General features: G+C 39.4%; 1 protein-coding gene across 3 annotated transcripts in view; it reads left to right on the top strand.

The window, feature by feature from the left end:
- The window catches only part of slc16a4 (solute carrier family 16 member 4), a 33,988-nt gene extending 15,292 nt beyond the window's left edge, over nucleotides 1-18,696 (top strand). For all 3 annotated transcript variants that reach the window (XM_075476628.1, XM_075476626.1, XM_075476627.1), the window contains 8 exons: nucleotides 3,443-3,575; nucleotides 4,069-4,201; nucleotides 4,810-4,953; nucleotides 5,096-5,257; nucleotides 5,341-5,991; nucleotides 11,354-11,565; nucleotides 14,011-14,104; nucleotides 18,265-18,696. In XM_075476628.1, the coding sequence (XP_075332743.1) occupies nucleotides 3,459-3,575; nucleotides 4,069-4,201; nucleotides 4,810-4,953; nucleotides 5,096-5,257; nucleotides 5,341-5,991; nucleotides 11,354-11,565; nucleotides 14,011-14,104; nucleotides 18,265-18,473 (1,722 nt within the window). In that variant the 5' untranslated portion in view covers nucleotides 3,443-3,458 and the 3' untranslated portion in view covers nucleotides 18,474-18,696. The remainder of the gene's footprint in view (nucleotides 1-3,442; nucleotides 3,576-4,068; nucleotides 4,202-4,809; nucleotides 4,954-5,095; nucleotides 5,258-5,340; nucleotides 5,992-11,353; nucleotides 11,566-14,010; nucleotides 14,105-18,264) is intronic.
- Nucleotides 18,697-23,330: the final 4,634 nt, after the last annotated feature.

The following is a 23,330-nucleotide window of genomic DNA, read 5'->3' as shown; positions in this document are numbered from 1 at the left end:
TGGCCTTCCTCCCACAGTCAGACTATACATGCACGTGATTAAATGTGACTGATTGCTAATCACTTCGTTTTAAGTACAGAGTGACACTGTTATCCTGCAAATACATTTCACCATAAGTGTGACAGTGTTGCTGTCATGCATGTGCAGAGTTTGTGACAGCTCCGCTCAGTATTCTTGCACTGTAACCATATCGCACACTTCTTTTCGGCTGAGTGCAGGGCAGTTTAGGTGAGCAGAGGGCAACTGATCCTATGTTTGATCAGCCAGGACCCTCACAATTGTGGCATAGGTGAAGGGTAGATCATGAATTCACTGAAAAACTACATTTACTACATTGTTGATTTTTTTGTTTGTTTGTTTTTAGCGTAAACGCATAAGCCATGCTCCGGTCTGTTTCTGAAGAGCTTATGATTAATATTTGATCTGATGCCACATGGTCTTATTCCTCGGGTGCAGCAGAATGATAGCAGCTAACCTATTTTTGCAAGGAGAAAACACTAAATAGGTTTATGTGGCTCTCGCAGACTGCACATACAGCTTCAGCCAGTTGAGAAGCTTGGTATCATGTAAGATTTTTCAACAATCATCATTGAAATAAAGGATTTTTTTTAGAAACATTTATTGCTGAATCAGCACACCAGCACACAAACGTCCGTTCATCTTTGGACTGTAACGCTGGCTGGTTTTAAAGGTCGGCTCCACAGTATGCAGAAGATCTCTTGGGGAGAATGCAACAAATGACACGAGAGCAAAGTCCTGGGGAATGTAAACAAACTACAGCAGTATGATAAAACGTTGCAGAGTTAAGGGTTACCTGGTTTTAAAACCCAACTAGGAATGCACTCCAAAGCAATCAGTAAACCGCGTTTCAGATATAAGCTAATCCACACCAGAATTGAATGGGTTCTTCCTTTTCCCATGCTCCACCTCTGCATTAGGTTTCATAATATTCAGTCTGGTCAGATTGATCAACCTTTCTGTTAGATGCATGGAGCTGAAAGCGTAGGCCTACCTCTGCCTCAGCTTTGGCATGTTGCAGGAATGTGGTCAGCTGTCACTGTTGTACACTGGTGAATTAGTAACAGGAAGGTAAAGATGATGTATTGCTCTAACTCAGGGGTTCTCAACCTTTTGCAAGCGGGGCCCCCCCTAAGATGGTTCATTGCAGTTGGGGCCCCCCCTCCTCCCAACACCACCCCTCCCCCTTCACGGCCCCACCCCCACGACACGTTACGTGACGTTACGTGACGTTACGTGACGTCACAGGCTCAAAATACTACCCCCTGGTAAATTTGAAATGAAACTAGTCAAACAATAGTCCAACTTCTTGCATTTTGGAGGAGGGAATTTTCGTGATTTTTTTTTTTTTCCGATTTTTTTTATTTTATTTTTTTTTCGATTTTTTTTTTCCCTCATCCTGTAGTCTACTCGCGCCCCCCCGGGAGAGTGTCCGCGCCCCCCCAGGGGGGCGGGCCCCACCGGTTGAGAACCACTGCTCTAACTCATCACTTGCAGTGCACATTTTTCTGTCTTCTGGGGATTAGTGCATGTGCTTCCCTTTGTAGTTTTTCTCAGGCCCTGGACACCACTTCAGCATCCATCTGTGGGCTCTGTTTCTCGGTTTTTCCTTGTAGAGACGAGCAAAAGTTCAGGTGCATTTCACATGGCACCAGTCTTACTGCTTAAGTGTCCACTTCATTGGTTCTAGTAGTTTCCGTATATAAACACACACACACACACACACACACACAAACTATTGCCACAACAATATGGATGGACATCAGTTACAAGAACATTCAGTGATCAGTTCTCTTAGTTAGCCACTGTCATCGTCTTTGTGTAAATTTGCCGTATGCCTTCACAAACACCGAGTTATAATCATGTGGGTCATCAGGGAATTTACACGCAGGGTTTGTTCTGATTTCTACAGTAGCCTGGTGTATGCTAAGTAACCCTGTCTGGATGTTAGATTCAAAGTTCCCATAAACTTGTTCCCAAAGAGTTGCCTCGGTGGGAGACATCCTTCTCAAAAGGCAAAGTCTCCTCTGATTGGTCAGCTTTAGTGGCCTGATAAGACACAGCCCACCATTCAGCACTAGCTCCGTTGAAACTTAAAATTCAGGGAGGGGGACATTGGATTGGATACAAGGTTACTGGATGCCCCAGAGTGCAGGAAGAGTTATAAACAGTTTTCTATTATTAACCAGGAGGTTTCAAAGTTCAGTCTCCAAAACTACCTTATTTTTTTATGATTGGGACAATGTGGATGGGTCATGTGTTTTTTGCAAGACAGATGAAAAAATTATCATATGGGAAAAATTTGATTTTGAGTTTAAATAATTTCTTTGTCATGAAAAACCCATTTTGAGTATTCTTTAATTAATTAATCCTTTTTATATAGACAGATATTTGCAATCTACATTGTTTACATTCATGTTTTCGTGCTGCAAGTTTTTTTCTTCCTGCTTCTTGCTTTCTGCGGCATTACACCCTCCAGCTGTTTAATGGTGTGAAATAGTCAGGGAATGTGTGCATACAGCAAACTGAAGAAGCCTTTCAGATGAGAAACTCAAGCGAGTCTCGTTGTCTTTGTATTGCACTTGGATAATCCATGACCGCGATTTATAATAACCTGCAAAGACTCCTGCACATCAGCAGGAAGCCCTTTGTACAGGCAGGAGATGGAAAAAAAAACACAAGAGCAACCACAACATAATTCCTCCATAGTGCTGGCAATAGTCAAAATCTTTGCTGGATACCTTGAATCATCGTAAGGAGCGGGAAAATGGCTGTTTAACTTTATTATGTTTCTGCTTGAGAAACACAGTTCTTGACCAGTTTATAAAAAGGGCCTCTGTGACAATATGACATGAAAAAAACAACAAGAGTTAGTCAGTAATTATGAGACACTGAGACACAATAATTAGACACTATGGTCCGGAATTCTTGAGAAGGTCCTTCTCAGAACCAGGTTTTTCCTCTGTGAAGTTATCTATATCACTCATTATATTTGCCTCTTGGAACAGGATTGTTTTTCTTCAATGTTCTTTTCTGCCACGCTGAATTACGACATAGTTAAAACATCATCAGCCCAACATGCAGAGGACATGCCGTTAGTGACTAAAAGCTTAGAGATACACACGATTATATATTTGCTCTTTCTGTGATACACACAAGCTTAATGTTAACACTGCTTAGACATTCAGTCTAGTGCAGTAGCTCTAATAAGGGCAAAAGAGGTGGAAAAGTAACCAGCTTTGGTTGTATTGTCACTGACCTGTTACATGGCTGACTGACTTATAAAGTTATAAAGGTTCATTCTGTACTATAACATGATGTTAGTAAATCATCTTTGAATATGGGTCATCTCTTTTCACTTTAAATGGTAGATGTTTGAAAATCACAGCTGTGTTTTGTTTGTTTTTTGTGAATTGCATCCAAGTGAAACAAAGGCCATCATGAATCTGTTCAGAAAGGATGCCATGACGTCAAAGAAGGAAAAGGAGAAAGAGATCCAGTATGAAGACCCTCCAGATGGAGGTTGGGGCTGGATGGTGGTGCTGCATTGTTTCCTGGTATGTGAACCTGAGTTATTTGTGATTCTTTATTTTCCAGTGAAGGCTTTATTTTAGCTCATTATCAGGATTTGCCATGAATCTGATTGTCTCGCACAGTTATTCATGTTGCTACTGCTTTAAAACTGCCTTCATCTGCTTCCCAACCCAAGGTTGTGAGAAACCTGCTGAAAAATCAGGCCGTATCTGACTCCATTCAGCATTGCGGCTGATTCTTTGCACTTCTTTACCTGTTCTACTAATGCTTTTTGCTTTTGTATAAATTCAGCATTCGATACTTAAACAAATGCTTCTTACTACCCTGAAGCTTGAGTATTATTCACTATGTAAATTGCTTTGGAATATTTTTTCTCCTAAATAAATGTAATTGTTAAAGCCTCTCTGTCAGCAAGAGTAGGAAACTAATGTATGCATGCACTGCATGCTTTAGTATGTCCTGATAACAAGTGAACCAGGAAAATATCAATCTACTCTGATTTTTGTGTATGTGCAGGTGAATGTCCTTGTGATGGGTACGCTGAAAAGCTTTGGGATCTTTTTTGTGGCATTCCAAGATGAGTTTGGCGGCTCAGCAGAGAGCATCAGCTGGATAGGGTCCATCATGTCGAGTCTACGTCTGTCTGGAGGTTTGATTTTAAAAAACGAACAAACAAAAAAAGCTTTCTCTAGGTCATACATCCTCATACATTTAGACTGTATTTTCCTCAGTATGCAATAATGTTTTCTTCACAAAAGGAACTATAGTCGATGAGTTGCATGTTTCAGTACCGTAATGAATGACGCAGGACCTGAACCACAACGTTAGGCTTTTTATTGTATTTATGCGTATATTTCTAAATTACATTTATACGTTTGGCTCCAAAGCTACCATAGTTGCCGATTTAAATGAAAGCTTACTAACAATACGTCTGCAATGAAGTCACCGTTACCAGTGTGCCACTGTAAAACTTGCCTGTTTTGAACGAATATCAAAATGACACGATTCACCTGCTGTTTCAGGTTTCAGGTTCTAAGTTGGCTTCCGAAAGAGATCCCTTCATTGTAGCACATTGGCTAACTATAGTTTTACTACAAGTTGTATGTTAACAATGAATTACAAAGAAGTTAAAATAAAAAAGTAACTTGCAATGATTAACCTAAGATATTCCCATAATTGACAGTAACTAACTTTAAAAGTTTCATTTCACCGAGAAAATTACATTTTTTTGTGCTTTCTTTTCGGTTGTGTCTTTAGCACCCCTCGCCTCAGTGGCCTGTGCCAAGGTGGGAGTCAGGGTGACCTCAATCACAGGGGCAGTGCTAGTTAGTGGAGGCTTCCTCATAAGTATCTTCGCTAACAGCGCAGTATTCCTCTACATCAGCATGGGAGTGATAGTTGGTGAGTTAAAAAATGCAGTAAGTTGAAAATAGCTTGCTGAGGTACATCTATTTCAGGTCATTGACTGTTTGAATTTTTTTTTTCACTTATCCACTTATGACTGACAGAATCTGATCATGCCATCCTTGTTTTCTCTTCTTAGGAATGGGCTTTGCACTACTATACCAATCATTCTCAGTGGTTACAGCACTATACTTCAGAAGAAGGCTGGCAACAGCGTATGCGATTGGGCGCTCAGGGATGGGTTTAACCTTTGCCCTTGCTCCATTTACTCAGCTCCTTCTTGATAAATATGCTTGGCAAGGTAGGCAAGACAAATTTTCAACAAATGTGTCAGTATTTGTGTCAGAATGATTTTAGGTCCTGAGCTCTCTTTGCCACCTGTAGGGGCAATGCTGATTCTCGGTGGTCTCATGCTGAACCTCGTGGCCTCTGGGATGCTTCTGCGACCCATCAAAGTGAGGCCACCTGTGTCAAAACCTACCTCTTCACCCATCCAAAAAAGCCCTGCTATTTCCATCAAGAGCTCTGCAGAGAAGGAATACTCTAAGAGCTACTTGAGCAGTTCCTCCCACTTATCCAACGATGTCTCCAAATCAGACCCTCTCCAGTCCTCTCCTCCACTTCATAGGGACACAGATAACCAGGGTGGGAAATGTACTCAGGGACCTGAGGACCAGTCACTGAACCCTGAACTAAACAGACTGATCCTCAATGGTGTTAATGGTCATGAGCCCCACCATGACACGGAACAATGCAAACCCACAACTCCAGACAGCCCAACAGAGCTTAATAGCAGCATGAATGGTTCCACCATTGTTGGCTTTCCCTCGCATGCCAGCATCCCGAGTGAGGTGACCGTCACAAAAAACAAAACACTGGATTTCTCGTTGCTGAAGGACCCGTTCTTTTGCATCTACACTTGGTCCTTGGTCTTCAGTCAGCTGGCCTACTTCATCCCCTATTTCCACCTGTCTGCCAGAGCCAGAACCCTGGGCATCGATGCCATGGATGCTTCCTTTATCATCTCTGTAGCAGGTGAGACTTACATTAGACAAAAGACCCAACTGAATATTTGTTTATTTAAACTAGAAAAAATTGTTAAATATTTTGGCTTTTTTTAACAAAATTGTTACCAGAGCTGTACAGTAAACAAGTAGCTATCAGTAACCGGTAAGATTAGTTAACATAAAGATTGGAACTTATGCAAAACAAAACACAATCAACATCTCTCAAAGTTTCTAATATACTCTTTTTATTATGTGGGTTTAATCTGCACAGTAAAAGGTTTAAACGCTTAAGTAATGTATGCAAAAACTTCCTCAAGTCTCCATAAATGCATGTATAGTAAGAAAATGAGCAATTTCAAATATGAAAAACATTTAACTAAAGTAATTATGACAAGAAAGTTACAGAATTATAAGCTGTGTAACCAAAAATTAGACATACACAGCCATATCAGGCAACTAGGTATACACACAGATATAGTTTGTCATAACATAATGTGGTTTCAACCATAAACAGACCCACCTATTGATTGTATACTAGGAGATGGATGTAGTCACTGTGGTGTCAACCATTGCTTTGTGAACTGACATTTTGAAATGTCGAGTACACCATTTTGCCATCCTACCATCTTTATCCTTTTAGAGCAAAACATGACCATATTTGGATAACAGGGTGGAGACGAAGAGTAATAGTCAAAACTGGATCGAACAAAAACACGGATTGTTGTGGCCTGATATTCATTTAATAATGTAATTATTTTGAACCTAGCATGTCATGATTACTCTTTGTGAAGGGGAGTCTGAGGCAGAGATGTTCTGGAAACAACTCTTTGCAGCCATCAGTCATTACAGTTACATGCGTAGCTGAGTCAAGCTATGGTTAAACCTCATTTAACTGGACCACCGTCCTTGTCCCAGTTTACATGCATTAGAGTCTTTTTTGAAAAGAAGTTATCAGTAGAGGTTAAACCACCCAATGGTAATTTTATTGTGTAAAAGTTGTTAACTGCTTTTTGAACTAAATGCAAAGTCTGGTAATTGTACTGGTTAAATTTGGTATTTTTTCCTGATTACTTCATTGAAAGTCAAAGTTGCTCAGTTTAAACGAGTGTATCTGACAGAGTCCTCATTTAACAGACTGTGGACTGTTGCCCCAATGTGTTTGAAGATGATTTCTGTGTTTTTGCATAGACTGTGAAGGGGGGTATCACCAGGTTTCTTTCAGACTGGATCTTAGAAGCGATGCAAAGAAGTGCTCAGTCAACTTTTAGGCATTAATTATTTGTGAGCTGCTCAGACTCTGCAGTCTTATGTAATGAATGTGCTTACATAAAAGCTGAACTTTGGTCCACTTGCCAGGGCGGGTGGGTTCAGCAGTATACTATTGATGAGGCCCCTTCCATATGACCAGAATACAGTATCAACATTTCGACCAGCCACCACATGTACTTGTAATTCTTTTAGTGCTTGGTCAGGCCATGTAAATAATTGAAATGCAGTTGTGCATTTCTGTTTTATAATATGCCTCTTGCTAATCAGTTGTGAGCAGACAGCCAGATGCACCAGCCAGTCTTACCTTTGATGAAATGTGCTTTCGAAATAAGAATTATAACACAAATTAATTTGTTACAGTTGATCACAAGAGGAACTGACATTTTATATACTTCTGTTTTCATATTACATCTTTCCGGTATGTAATGGGATTAAATTCAGCAAGGCTTTATTCGGCTCTTAATGACATGTAAGATTTTAGATATTCTTTTCAGGGGATGCATTTTGAGCTTCGAAACAAATTGTGTACTTCAACTTAACTTTAGTTGTAAAGCATTTTTTCCAAAACAAACACAACTTCAGGGGCTTTACAGAGCAAAACTTAAAATTAAAGCAAGGTATAAAACAGTGAAAAGATAGAATTACAACACATATAAAGGGAATTTGCAAGTAGCAGTAAATCATTGATAACTGTTAAAACAATCATTCTGAATATTAAGTTTAAAAGTAAATAAAGGACAACTATATTTTAAGAAACATAGTGCACAGCAGATTAGGAAATCAAATAAAGGCTTGGAGAGGATGTAGGTATTCCATAACCTGACTGACAGCTGGTTCTGTGGAAGAGGAGCCTGTAAACTAAAAACTCTGTCCCCCAATCTAGACCCAGAGACTCTGGGAACCACAAGCAGGCCTGCTGTCTGGGAGCTGTATTTGGATAAAAGGGGACAAAAGGCTCCCAGAAAAGATGGGGCTAGGCTGCTCAGAGCTTTCAATGTAACAAGAAAGAGTTTAAAACCTATTCAAAATTACACAGGGAACCAATTTAAAGAGGCAAAACCAGGAAATATGTGATCTCTCATGGCAGCACCAGTCAGTACTCGGAACACAGCATTTTCTAAATCTTTTCATAGAACTGTTTAGACAACTAACTAAGAGAACTTTACAGTAGTCCAGCCAAGATGTAAGGAATGCAACCGTTTTTCAGCATCACACCTAATTTTGGTAATTTTCCTTACATGTATGTATGTAAAATATTGCATTCTTTTGTCAGCATTTGATGTGAAACAGCAGCTGTATACCACAAAGACGCAGAAACACATTCTGAGGAATTGAGCCAAATCTCGGGGTCAGATAATGCTGCTGTGACGGAAATCTAAAGGATAAAGTTGTCTAAATTTTCCCCAAAGCACTTTGGGTTAACTCTTATGAAACTTATGCCAGCACGCAGCAGCACTGTTAGATTCTTTTGACTTAGACGCATTTGTTCAGTCACATTCACTGGTCATGTGCACCGTAATGAGGGAGAAAAAAAGACAGAGCTTTAAACATGGGGTGTTACACACACCACAAAGCCACAATCCTCGTGTCCCGCTGTCCCTCTTTTTCTGTCCCAGCGTTGTCATCAGCTTGGCTGACGGAAGGAGAGGCCACTATCATCCGGGTCAGTGTGCTCCACAGCTCTCCGCCACAAACGCTCGAGCTAACTGGAGTCGCTAAGCAACAGCTAACTGAGTAAAGTTGTTGGCGTGTGGACAAGAGGGGCTCCCAGTTTTGTTTGAGTCCAGTTCTAAAGTGGCTGATGCTTTGCAGAGGAGCACTGAGGCAGCAGTGTGTACAAAGAGGAAAGGGCGAGGCAAGCCAGCAGTGGCTTCAAAAAAGCTGTGAAAACCAACATGCCAGTTATAATACCTTGCTTTCATCTTTTGACAAAAATGCCCCTACCTATAACAAATTGATTGGCATGTCTCTGTGTCTTGGAGCCCCCCCAGGGTCTGTTAATGGCCAGATAAATTTACAAATGGTAAATGTTGTATTGGATCAGTTGGAGGAACTTGTGCAATGATTGATTGTTGGAGTTTTCATAAGTCGGATCAAATAGCTGATTTAATCTAGCACCAACCTTAAAAACCTCTTTACCTGAAGGCCAGTGGAGAGAATTGGACAGAACCTATGTCTCTGATGCACTTAGCTTGATGCGCTGCTACTTGGAGGGGCCAACAGCTTTGTACTGAGTTTGAACAGGAACAGCTGCAGTGCTGAACCAACCTGCTGGGGCTAAAACACACAAACAAACTCACAACTTGTCTGTAAGCAAGCAGGGGACACTCCAGGACGTGTCTTAGGTCACAAAAGGAGGACACGTAAACATTGCACAGCTGCCTCATGTCATCTTTCTAACCTCGGTGAAGGGGAACGTTTTAGATCCTGTTAGGTAAGCAGAGCAGAGGTGTTCACTGATCAAGTGTTTCATTGTAGAATTATTCAGGCTTTCTTCAGGCTCTTAAAGAATGAGGACACTGCTGTCATAACTTATAATCTGCTTTTGAAATGTAGACAATAATTGGTGTAAGCATGCATGCTCTATGCAGACTCATATTCAACATGGTCTGATGTGGTTTCAAGCCCAGTGTTAGTGGATGCAGCTTGTGGAGTTGCACTGCAGAGGCTGTGCAAAGGATGGGTTACTCTGATCTGCACAGAACCAGTTTGTTTCATTGATTAGTGGCTAAGCGCTGCCTGCTTGTAGCTATTCCTGCGACAGTCAATACACCACTGCAGTTTCTGCATGGCATCGCGTTCCAGTTGACCTCAGCAGAGAGCAGTCCATATCTGCCCAGTCATCATACCCGAGTAGGGCCAGCAATCAATCAGAAAAGATGGTGTGCGTAATAAATAGTTTGCTGGGTTTGATAATGCAGATGTTGACAGCTGAACATGTCAATTTCGTGTCAAAGAACAGGGACAACAACTTCACGTTTGATACCTGTGCAGATCAGTGCAGTTCTGACCACTGCATTCTGCTGCTGCAGCATTTACAACTTTGTCTGTCAATCCCAACAGATTTATCTCAACAGCCAACATTTAATGAAAAAATACTTTATCTCAATGGGATGATATATAAATGATGGTGATGTTGACAGTGATCATGATGATGATGATGATGTTCATGGTGCAATATTCAGTATTAAGAATTCACAAAACCCCCCTGTAGGTCATCCATTTGGAAAGAAGGGGTGTAACCGATATCAAGATAATAATCTAATGTTTGTTGAAAATTTCATCAAAAATGAAGGAGCAAAAATCTTCTGAGCTGAATCCGATATCTAAACGAAAACAAAGTTTCTTCCCAGAGTGCACCGGCGGTTAACTGAAATCTTCCTGCTTCATGTTGGACTTGGTTGACATGTCGGCTACAATGAAACAGCCACTGCTATTGTTTGTCTGGTCCAGTGCCAGTGTAACAGGCTACAAGACAATCCACTATAGATGAGTTATCTACTTGAAATTCAGAAATATACATGTTTAAACTCGTAAACTATCCTCATTTAGTTTGCAGTTGAGTTTTTTTCTCCTTCAATTCATTTTCTAATCAGGGATGAACCTCACCATTTTATCTGGAGATCTCTGGCTGGTCTTTATCTGCTTTCTAATTCTCAAATGTAAAGATTTCTATTTTTTTAAGGCATTTTTAATTCAATTTTTCTTTATTTAATCCAAAAAACAAACAACAAAAAAAGGGATTTTTACCAAATATAGAAAAACTTTTCTCTCAACTCTCTTTTATTATTGCTTTTTAAAGTAAACTGCCAGGAAACAGGATTTTCTATTTCAACTGCATTAGTTTTGTCCCAAGGAGTCCTGAATGTAGTCTGTTATACGTGTAAGCAATAAGAATAACACCCCATATTTTTTTTGACTGATCATTGTCATTGAGCAGCTTTTTGAAATCACTGAGCTTTCAAATTCCTTCTCATTTTACATTGAATTAAACTATTTGAAATATCACTTCTCCCTCTATTGCTTATTTTTGTTCATTTTTAAAATTTTCATTTAAAATGTAGCCGTACTTTGTACCAGTTTCTCATTCTCTCATCCGTCTACCTTTGCTACTGTTACAGGTATCACAGAGACCGTCGCCCAGTTGGCCTCGGGCTGGGTGGCAGACAGGAATCTGTTCCATAAATATCACTACCACAAAGCCTACCTGATCCTCTGTGGCTTGGTCAACCTGCTCTCCCCACTGGCAACCTCCTACATCCTGTTGATGGTCTATGCTGTCTTTTTTGCCATCTTCTGTGGCGGCTACATGGCTTTGCTGCTTCCTGTCCTCGTAAGGATCCACCCATCTCAACAAATTCAATTGTTCCTGCTTGAAACACATCGACATAGATTACCCATCCTGCGTGGTTGTAAAGCATGTTTTGTTTTATACCTTTCAAATCAAATGATAAGAAAAACTATGTGTAATCAACGGTGAAAGTTGATATTCTATAGGTGTACTTCTGTTCAACTGTGTGTCATCTGTAAAGATCTGTAGTCAGTGAGCAGCACGTCTGCCAAACAGCTCAAACGTACTCATACTGCCAACAACAATATTTTAATGATCAGTTCATTAACTTTAGAGGAATTTGTTCTAAAAACACATTTTTACCTGAAGGAAGCAGTAAAAAGCGCCTAAAACGATACAAACAAAGTAATCCAAATTAATCCTGTGGGTAAACATGAATATTTGTACACAGTTTGAGTGCAATCTATCAAATAAACCTTTGGATACTTCACAGGATAAATGAAAGCTCTGACCTGAAAGTAAAAGGTTTGTCAGTGTCAGTGCACTTTGTCCACTGGGGAATACTGTATGAGGGGCTCTAAAAAAATCTCTTGGCAAATTATCTGAGAGTTGCTGTGATATTTGAATCTGGACCAAAGTGTTGGTGCAATACAGCAAGCTTAGAGATTAATTAGTATATTCTGCTCATGAACTCAGCAAAAACCAACAGCTCTGTGAGGATTGAAAATCTGTTTTCCAGTATTTACTTTTTTTCCTAGGGAACTTGCATGTAAGTAGTAAGGAAACAACAAACCCACAAAGCGTTTAAACTTATGAGAAGTGTCTGTTTTAGGTAAGAGGTTTTTATTCATCATTTTACATTGCAGAACAGAGTAAATTCTAACAAGTAATTTGGGAAAGATGAGTAAGGGTTGTTGAACGCTACAGAGTCATCTTTATATAGTACCACAGTGCGCTTTCTCAATATCGTTTTACTTTTCACGCTGTCTCACCCCCATCAGTCTAATAATACTATCATTCAGCGCTTCTTTTACCTTGCGAAACTTGATGTATCAGACTCGCCCATCAGGTGAAATAACAGTAGCAGTTGCAGTAGCATGTTGTTGGAGATGTTTCTCAACTGCCGGAAAGGGTGGAACAACACATTGAGTCATTGGGTGTACTGTATCTTTAGATCAGAAACTAGAAAAGGGCATATGGCTTCATTTCAGTTTTCAATGGTGTGGTCTCAAAGGCCAGGACATGCCTTTGGGCCTTAATAATGACGTGAAACAGCCTAAGAAATTAGTCTGATTTTGCCACAAACATGAAACACTAATCTGAAACCTGTAGTCACTCCAAAATGTCTGGCATGTCTTACATTATTGACTCACCCTACGCTGATTGCATCTGTCTTAATGACAAAAAACACATGAACTTTGGATCTGGCCATTATTAGGCAACATCTTGTTTCTCGAAGGTGCATATATGCTTGTGTCACGCCATCAGAGCTATATTTGTCTTTGATGGTGAAAATAGTTTAAAAAAATAAAATAATGAAATGGAGCAAAGTATGGAAACGGTAATAAAATCCTGAGTGTGCTCAGCACAAACATGACACATGAAGCATTATGCAAGCGAAGCAAAATACCTTGTTGGCGGTTTATCATGAAAATAGATTGTTGAGCCCTTCAGAGTCTTTTGTAAGTCTTCCTGACTGTTTACTTCGGGTTTAGACATCAATATCTGTCTTCTGCAGTATAGCAGAGTCTCGTGAGACGTCCGCTCTCCTACAAGAGAAAAGCCTCAGTTCTGTTTCCTTCTACTAAACACAGCAGAGCACTCATGCATGCCTCATTGTGTTTCATCTAAATTTACTGTACAACAAATCACATCAGATTTAAAATGTAACTTTACATTAGAGTATGTTTTTTTTTATTTTTCTTTATTAACGCGTGACTTTTTTCATGACAGTTAATGCAACCCTTTTTTTTGAGGAGTTTTTTTTTTTTTGCTCATTTTGTGTTTGATCGCAATAACTTTCAAAACACTGAGACTGGAAAAACAACACAGAAAACTAGAATAGTTTTGTAATTCTGTAAATAAAAAAACACCTTGCAAAACATCTTACACAGTACAGAATGTTATGAACAGACTGAAAGTAACCGGTTTTTCATAGGTTTGATCTTCGGGGCTTCAGGCAGTAGAGCATTTCTGAAAACCGCTGCAAGTGATCACAGCTCATTACACGATTCAGGAAGTTGTTGTCTTTGTGTACGTGCACATTAGTGTACGTGACTTTAGTAAATTGCACATCTGTGAAGGGATTGTTAATGTATATAGACAGGCATTTGATTAACATATACTCTTGCAGACAATGTCTTTTTTTTAAACTTTTTTTTAAACTGTTTAAAACTAACAAAATCAAATAGATGTCATTAGTCTTATATGTATATAAGTCTTAACATATTAAGGGTTTCAGAAGCAATTTGTGTTTCTGCCCTGCAGGTTGATCTCGTGGGCTCAGAGAAACTCAATAACTCCATGGGCTTCTCCATGTTCTTTGTTGGCTTGGGTTGTCTCACTGGGCCTCCTTTGGCAGGTGAGTGAATCATTTCTTGGAAAACTTTCAGGAGTTCCATGTGGTGACCCACTTTTCCAAATGTACACAAACACATTCATATGCACTGCATGTGCACTGGATGATCACCATGACATTATGTTTCTAAAGTGATTTGTTAAGGACAAAGTTTGGGTATATTTCTGTGTATGTAGGTGTGTGGAGGTGCGTGTTGGGGTGTGTGTGTGTATGTGTGGGGGAGGGTCATAAGAGTTCAAGACAGGGTGTTAATGACTGAAGGGGGAGGTACTTGACAGGCTTCGTTCTAAACATACTTATCTGAGGCGGAGTTGTAGCACATATTTTCACTGTGCCCTGAATTCCCTGTAGTGCCTCAGAGTCTCTAACTGCCTGTCTGTGTGTATGCAGCCACTGTGGAGAGTGAAAACTAAAACATACAGGAGAAAAATAACTTCAGTATTCCATTCTGGAAATTTGGGTTTGCTTGAAGGAAAATGCACACAGAGGTTATTGGGTCAAATGTCATCCTGCCAACTAATCAGTCAAATCAAAGTCTTGGAATGACAGTACTGCATTCATAGTGGGTTTGATTGTTTTATGTAATTGATGGCAGCTTGCCTTTGCTAGTCTTAGAGAGCAGTTTCTAATCTGTTATCTGGTTTTGTGTTGTAGTACATATTTTTACATCTGATTGGAGTCTAATTTATGATGTTCTCCTGGTCAGTGTAGAGTTACCTGCCTGACTCCTGATCTGGTGATGTCTTCTTTAATATGTGGAGCACTAAATATACTGACCAACTAAGCATGCGTCCTTATGGTAAACATACACTCTCAGCCAGGCGTTCTAAGTATCTTGGGTACTTCTAGGAAAAGAACTCCTCTTCTCATCATGGGAAACATTTGGCACCAGTTAAAGTGAGGGGGTCTGCTGATATGGTCTCTGCCCTCGGTTGTTCACTAGTTTCCTCAAAGGAGCTTATGGATTGTTGAAACCTGACTAAAGATCCCCTTTAGGGCAGCACGAAATTTTAAACATTTGACGAACCATGGGTCCTCCTTTTTGCTGTACTAACAGGCTGCAAGGTGCAAAAGTATTCCTGTTGTTCAAATCTTCTTGCCATGGGCTCAAACTGTAAACTGTCTCTGTCAGCAGTAGCTCGAGTGTTAGCTCAAACCGGTTTTTATTTAATCTCATCTGTTTCACCCTTTTGCTGTGAAGTGTTTTTATGGACCTTGCAAGACAGCTAGATTCTTGTGAGACCTGCAATCTCTCTGCCACGAGAATAAGCTATCTTATCAGACTCTCCGCTGTCCTTTTGTGGCCCATGCACAGAAGTTTGAACCAATCAATGTCCTTCACTGGTTGCAACAGACCCAGCTCTTTTTACTAATTGGTTCGTTTGGTACATCCAATTGGTTGAAGTTTGTCCATGACTTTAATATACACATGCTCAGTGTTAGTCCAGTTACTTTTAAAAAGTAATTAGTTATAGTTACTAGTTACTGCTCCCAAAAAGTAATTCAGTTAGTAACTCAGTTACCACATTGTAAAAGTAATTAGTTACTCAGCAAAGTAACTTTGGCGTTACTTTTTGTGTTCTATAACGCTGTTATGTTCTATAACATCTTTAACATCAAATATGTTTATATTAACTGATTGAATTCATTCAAGGTAAACACAAGAAACTTGTGCTAAAGGAAAAAAAAAATGGACCAGACTCAGTGAATATTTCCCTATACTCCGTATATAGAAGATATAAAAACACTAAATACAGTAATTTAGAACATTCGGTATTTATTTGAACTCAATAGATTGCAGCCTGCCATATGATGCACAGAAATAAATGAATAAATAAATTCTGAGCCGAAAAATGGAGTGTTGGTTGTTTTCGAGTGGCTCCGCCTCCTTCGCTGGGGGCTCACGCTAGCTGCATTTGGGCTTGAGGTTGGGTTAGCTAGCTGCATTTGGGCTTGGGGTTGGGTTAGCAGCTGCAGAAGCAACAAGTGCTTCATATTCGCATGGGTTGATGTAAGGTGCTTCATTAGATTTGAGTTACTTGAGGCAGACGTGGATAGTTTTTTCCCTGGGCATAGCGTGCATGTTACATACACATTCTTGCCTTTTATCTCCACGGGTGAGAAGTAGTGCAGGTACTTACCTTTGAACTTCCCTGGCTTGTCGCCGCTGTCTTGTGTGTGTTTAGCGCGTGCAGTGAAACAGCGTGAGCAGGGCATGATCCGCCCACACAGCCAACCATCATCGCATTTGCAATGGTGTCATCATCCCCACCCCTGCTCTCTCCAGGCAGCATGCAGCTGATGTGTAGCCAAAAGCCTACAACCAAATTGTAGTAACGTGCCACTTTATATTCTCAGTGACGATAACGGCGTTGTAACGATGGGGAAAGTAATTAATTAGATTACTCCGTTACTGGAAAAATAACGCCGTTAGTAACGCCGTTATACTCCCAACACTGTACATGCTCCATACAATCATCAGCGAAGTCACTTCTTTTTAAAGTGCCTGCCCATTTCTGTCAGACTTCCCTGATACACAATACACAGAGATTTATCTGTTATCTGCAGTCGAGTGTGAAATTTGGCGGAGACCTAAAACAGGCGCAAAGGAAGAAATAATATATATTATTTTGCTGTGGATCGGGATTACAACTTAAAGAACACAAATGTGCTCTTTAATGCTTTTGTTTTCAGTGTGACAGGCACCTGCTTAGTGCTGGTTGTTAGGCCAGAGTTGAATTCATCAAGCTTTGGGGTTTTTTCGCCCCTTGTTACACATAACCAAAAAAGTCATAACTCTAATAAGCTAACGAAGGGGAAAGTTAAGGGAGTTTTTTCTGTTCTAAAATTGTAGAGAAAGCAAAAGGTATGCTAATTGTGCTCATTTGTAACTTTTCATGCCTTTTAGAAACCGGATAATCCTCAAATAGCTTAGTTTTTCAAAATCCAAAGATTCTAATAGCAGTGGCGCAGGTATACGCCTTCAGGGTCTTGCATAGACATGGTTATATACCTTTCTTTCAATTTAAGATGCTTTTTTGGAAAAGAACAAGCATTTAGAGATAGACAATAACCGGTGAGCTGAAGGAAGAAAAATGACATGCATTATCACTAAGTAACTAGTTTTCCCTGTTAACTTCCTGGTGTCCTGGTTCATGTTGGTCATTTTTCTGACAGTATATACTGTATTCATTTGTTTTTTATTTGTCGTGCTGCTGAAAATACAAAGTAGAAATAAACTTCAGAATGAAAAGCAAATGGAAATATTTCACTTAAATGTCATTTTACAAAAAAAATTTAAATAATGCGAAAATATCAGTTCCACTGTCAGTGTGGATTGAATTTGCCAGTTTTCTTTATCACAAATATGAGAACCATATGAGAGAACGACCAAAAAAACAACAACATAATAATTCCGATGGCTACGCAAAACAATGAAAAATCTTGAAACCTCTCGTCACAGTTCATAACATCAGGATTTTTCACAGTTATAAAGTATCGAGGACACTCCCGGGACTCAAAGAGAAAGGTCTGAGAGGGTAGGTGTAGATCATGGAAAACGCATCAAACAAGATATCTAAAATGCTTTAGACTGGTTAGAGTATTAAGGTGTGGTGCTTTTTATTGGTGTTGTGATGGCTGCAAGAAGCTCTTAGGCACAGGCACTGTTGCAGATGACTCTGCAAACAAACATTAAAGGAAAGGAAATGGTTCCAATAATTGTGTCAAGGGCCACCTTTTGAGTATTCTCTATTTCTATTGTCGGTATTGTTGTTAAATTTATACATTTCGTGTAAATATTCAGATTGTACACAAAAGCTGTTTGATTAACTGATGATATTCAAAGTGTTGTGCTTTTGATTATGGACAACAGTCATTCTGACCATAAAATGTGCACACATTTAGTAATTATTGATGAAAATATAAACTTTTGGTTACAAATACAATTTTTCACCATTTAGACGCTAACTATCACCAAGATCATGATAGTTCCTGTTTCATAGCGTCTTTGTACACCATGTCATTCTAAATCGATGGAAATGTTGACAACTAACCTTATCAATACTTTCATTTGGTTTCCACAGCCTTTTCGTCTATGATGTACCAATGAAATCAAACGTGAGTTTTCACTGATGAACAGCCGTGTTGTTTCTGTTTTGTAGGGTTCCTTTACGACTACACTCAGACTTATGATTGTTCTTTCTACCTGGCGGGGCTCTGCTATCTAATCTCCTCCCTCTCCCTCTTCATGGAGCCGCTGGCTCAGCGCTGGAAGGCCAGGAAAAAACTGTCCCCGACCAAGAGTGCAGAAAGCAGCTGCAAGACCAACGGATGCTTCACCCCTGACCACCTGCGGAACGGCGCTGTGTAGGAATGAAATCCAGGGAAGGATCTTGAACCAACATGTTCATTACCACAGGCCTGCATACGTGAACTCTGAAGCTCAGCTTAAAGTCAGGACCTTGGTCATTAAGTACAACTGGAGTGTGGCGCCAGCCTCACAGGATCATGTTGAAAACATGTAGTAGTCTGAACATTTGATCATGCAAAATCTTTAAAAAGTCAAAATCATATGCTCTGCAAAATAATACCCCCCCCCCAACCCCCCCCCCCCCCCCCCCCCCCCCGACGGAAGCCCACATCCATGAGGAGGAACGCGACACCTGATGTCCGGGGAAGCCTTTAGCTGTTTCTGTAAATCTGTGCTCACCAATACCCACTTTTGGCCAAGTTGTGATTGTGCTGCATGACAATTCCTCTGATCTTTAACTGCCAGGTGCTCAACATACTAAGCAAACAAGCTAACGCTGCCTGCTCCTCTGACACAATGTGTAATCCTGTATATGAAGCCAAAAAAAAAGCACAATAGCTAGCATAGTTTAATGGGAAATGTATCTTTTCAGTTTATTGAAGGCATGTGCTAGCATTTAACTGTCAACGACGCACACTGATTTTCTGGTATTTCTGTTGAGCGGTAACAATTTTTTTAAAAACTATTTCAACGTACTTTTCATCCAGAATCGCCAATCAGTGCTCTCAACGTTTGGTAAAGATTTAAAAAAAATATCTTTTATTGTTTCAACCTTTTCCCTCAGAAATGTATCTGCTGATGATTTATTTCTGCACGTTTTTTTTTTTTGCTCTTCCTGAACCTCTTCGTACTCAAACTCATACACATTTGTACTTTTGTCTACAGCCCACCATTTGTACTTGTAAAAGTTAGCTCAGTTTTTCATATTTGTCAGCTTTTTTAAGAAAATTTTATGCTTATGGGTGACTATTGCAAATGAACTTGCACTGACTTACAGTCACTTACTCTTACTATGCTTTCACATTATGTAACCTCCATGCAGTGTTCACAATGTCTACTAATGCTTTCAGCTGCTGACTTTCCAACAAGCGTCTCTTGCTTTTAACAGACATGTTAGCTCAGCATGCCTATTTAGCTCAGCAGGAGCACCTGACACTTTAACTGATTCTACTCCTCAAATGGATATGGAACTACTTTAACTGACACGAAACCCGGCTGTCACTGCTTGTGTAACAACACTTAAATATTCACACATCAGTAAAAATAGTAGCTCCCTTCATTGTTCACAGTTTAAATGTTAAGTATTTTCATTATGTAGTGCTACAAATGCTAATTTGAGTTCTTGAAAAACAGCTGTAATTAAGTTTGACGCCGTTCAAATTCAGCTGACACTGCACCTTCTATCGTCCGTTTTAGAGGTGTTTTTCATTTTGAATCATAACCGCGGTTGTTGCCTTTTAAAAGCTACAACTATAAACTACCTTTCTCCTTTCGTCATTAACCGAGAAAAAAAACAAACACCTGGTACGTATGTCCAGTTGTAGGTTTAAGAGCTTACAGACCTCTTCAAACCTGGGCACACCTGCAGAGGGGAGTGTGGTCACGCCTTGCTCATTACTCCCGGGCTGTTCTATGCAAGTGCACACAAACACTTTTTTTAATTTTAATATTTTTTATTATTAACGTTCACACGTTTTAACTTTTGCAATTACACCAGCTCCTGAGAGAGGAAGCCTGTTTTGGTGTTTTCTACATATTTTGATCACAGCTGGACTGAGGAGCAGTGGGGCTGATGAGCTCTGCTGAACAGCAGGGTTTTCTGTGCTATTATGTGCGATTATTTAGTCAGCACCATATGTCTGTAAATTTCTGACCAACCGTGTTGATGGTGTATTGTTGACCATATACCCCAACGGGTCTGATTCAAACTATTGCCCAGACTTTACAGTGCCTGCAAGCAGCCAGCCGATGGCGATGCAAACTTGCAGTGTTATAATGTTTATACTTGGGAGTCTGTTGGTTATTGAATCTTTTTTATATTGTAGCAATTTTTTTGTGTTTTCAATGAGTTCCTTATTTTTCACCACTATTTGCCTTATAAGGTGATGCATCTCTTACTAACTTTCCTGTATCGTCAGCCAAAGATCACATTAGAAACCTATCTTCAACTTGAAACTTATTACTGGTAGAATAGCATGGACAGTGAATAGAATTTAAACCACTTTGAACACCTGTTATTCAGCATTTTCTAGGTTTTATTTGAGGACAGTCCAAAATCTAGCAATGTCTTTTGTTATGCTGCCCTCTTCTGGCCGAAGAAGGCTCCTACTCAAAGAATGCTGTCTCAATTAGCACCAAATTATTCCCCCTCATCTCGCTTTCACAATAATGCCCAAGGCTCTTTGTACTGTTTCTATAACAACAGTCATGCACAAAGGCTCTTTTGGCTCACGAGTTGCATTCACCGCCAGTCTGCTTTTGTGATTTAGGGCCACTGAAGCTTTTGTACCATAAAACTCTTTTATTACAAGAATTTGACGCTTTAAAAGTAGATTTGGTTATGGATTATTTTACTCGTTAGTCATTTTGGATGTGTTGAGTAATGCTAAGCAATATATCAGAGTAATTTTTAAGTCTTTTTTGGTGGTGATGAAGAACTGGTTGCTTTTGATCTTGGGTTTTTTCGGGGTGTTTTTTTTTGCAGCAATTGCATTATCGAGGAAAGCAATGTTTGGTCAATGCTCTGCTTCCTGGATTTGGTGGTGGATTGACTTTAGAGAATATGCCTAACCAATCATAGATATTCTGTTCTGAGATATTCTGTTTTTTGTTGGGTTTTTTGCTTTGTAACAGTGCGCATGTCAGCTGTAATAAACTGATGTGTGACTGTCTGTTTTTGTGTGATTCAGACAATTCAGAAGACAAGGTTAAAAGAAAAAGACACAAGTTACAAGACAAATTAAACATACTTTATTGACACAAAACTTGATAAATGATTCATTTTTGTTTTAACATCAATGTAAAATAATTAATAAGAAGAAGCTTGTTGCAACGTCTCTATTTTTCACTTGAAAACATTCCACATATTAGATCATTTCAGATAGTTCGTGCACTGTTAAGAACATTTAAATTACTTACAAAAGATGATGCGACGAAACGCCAAGAGCAGTGTGCGGTGTCCTGGGAACAAACCCCCGTCCAGTGGATCTCTGTGTGGAAAACAAACAGGTAGACAGCGATGAGAATTCTTTCTTTTTTTTTTTTTTTAATGTAGTCGGTTTTGATTAACTTTAAATGCATGCGGTATACAAAAAAAAAAAAAAATCACCAAAATAACCACATCTTGGTGCAGATAAACACATAATAGATTAAACTGCTCATTAAGCATAACGATGTGAAATGTGTGCTATATATCCATCATGTGAAATCAGCATGAATGATATAAATAAGTGAAATTTGTGGATTTTTGTCACCAATTTAACTGAATCAGACTGTCTAACAGTGAAGCATTAGGAAGGCTGCTCTGACTCGTTTCCTGAACTGAATTGATTAGCACACTGCGCATCAGTTTGAATCCAGAATTTAATAAATATTTGTGAAAATACTAATCCAGCCAAGGTGTCTCAATGCTAGTGGTGCAAAACTATGTCTACTGACGTATGTATGATCAGAATCGATTTAAAGGATGGACTTTTTGTAGGGTTCAGCTTTGCTACATTTAGGTAAATAGGCTTCGAAAACTATATTTCACATGTGTGAAATGCTACTGTTTTTTTCCTAGGTTTTTTAAAGAACCTAACCAAAGGTCAATGCCTTAAATAACCTTTGTTTATCGGTATTTTTTATCTTAAACTGTAAATACTCTTAATAGTTTACCACGCATCATCCCGCTGCTCCACTAGCACTCATGGTATCCTGTTTAGTCGACATATTGAATGAACTCTAGTTGTCACTGTCACTGTTTTAACTGACACAGCGGCTGTCCATACAGTCTGACTACTGTACATGCACAGCTGAGTAAAAGACATATCAGCACTGCCTCTTGGCAGTTTAGAAAGCTTTAGATTATTCAAAGATTACGTTTTATATTCACGAGCTATATTACGATCGCTGTGTGAGAGATTTACAAGAGCCGGAGCAAAAGGCCTAGAGTCAGCAACTGGAATTCACCATTTAAATGAATGTGTTTTTGTTTGATCAATAAAAGGGCTTGGGTGGTAAAGACTCTTATTAGCAGCACTGTAGAAACACAGCGTTACCGTCTACGTGTCTGAATGAAGAAAAAAAATACCTCACAAAGTAGCAGAGGGCCATTATACCACAGGATTATCGTCACACACTCACGTGTATTAGTCCTTTAGTGTTTCTGCTGGTAGAGGCGGGTCTAAGGTTAATTACCTTATATCCCCCAGGATCAATAGGTGTTGTCTTATCTTAAACTTTAGTGATAATCAGAATTTATTCAGTATTATTAACCAAAAAGGTGAATTTACTTTTAAGTATAAGTATCAAATAAATGTCGTGGAGTAAAACAATCCATACAGTATACTACTACTGCCATCAAATTCACTACACTAAGCATCCTTCAGTACAGTACTCGAGTACATGTATATTACTGTATTACTACCACAGCTTTAAGCCATTTATTTGCTGTACTCTGGAGGAATGAGCAGAATCAGCTTCCTCACCGGTCATATCATCACCTGGGAAAATGTCTGCAGCCATCTTTTCTTATCAAGACACATATTTTTTTTGTTGAGATCTACATCTAAAATAAACAACTAAGTTGTCAGCATTTGGTGCGAAATCCTACTGAAAATTAAACACGAGCTGCAGTGTAATGAAAAGCTCATTTCATTTCACCCATGTCAGCGAACGCCTCAGCTTGACTATGTTTTCAGAAAAATTCCAAAAACA

Source organism: Odontesthes bonariensis, chromosome 10, assembly GCF_027942865.1.
Source record: "Odontesthes bonariensis isolate fOdoBon6 chromosome 10, fOdoBon6.hap1, whole genome shotgun sequence".
Taxonomy (NCBI): Eukaryota; Metazoa; Chordata; class Actinopteri; order Atheriniformes; family Atherinopsidae; genus Odontesthes; species Odontesthes bonariensis.
This window is presented reverse-complemented; position numbering and strand designations above follow the sequence as displayed.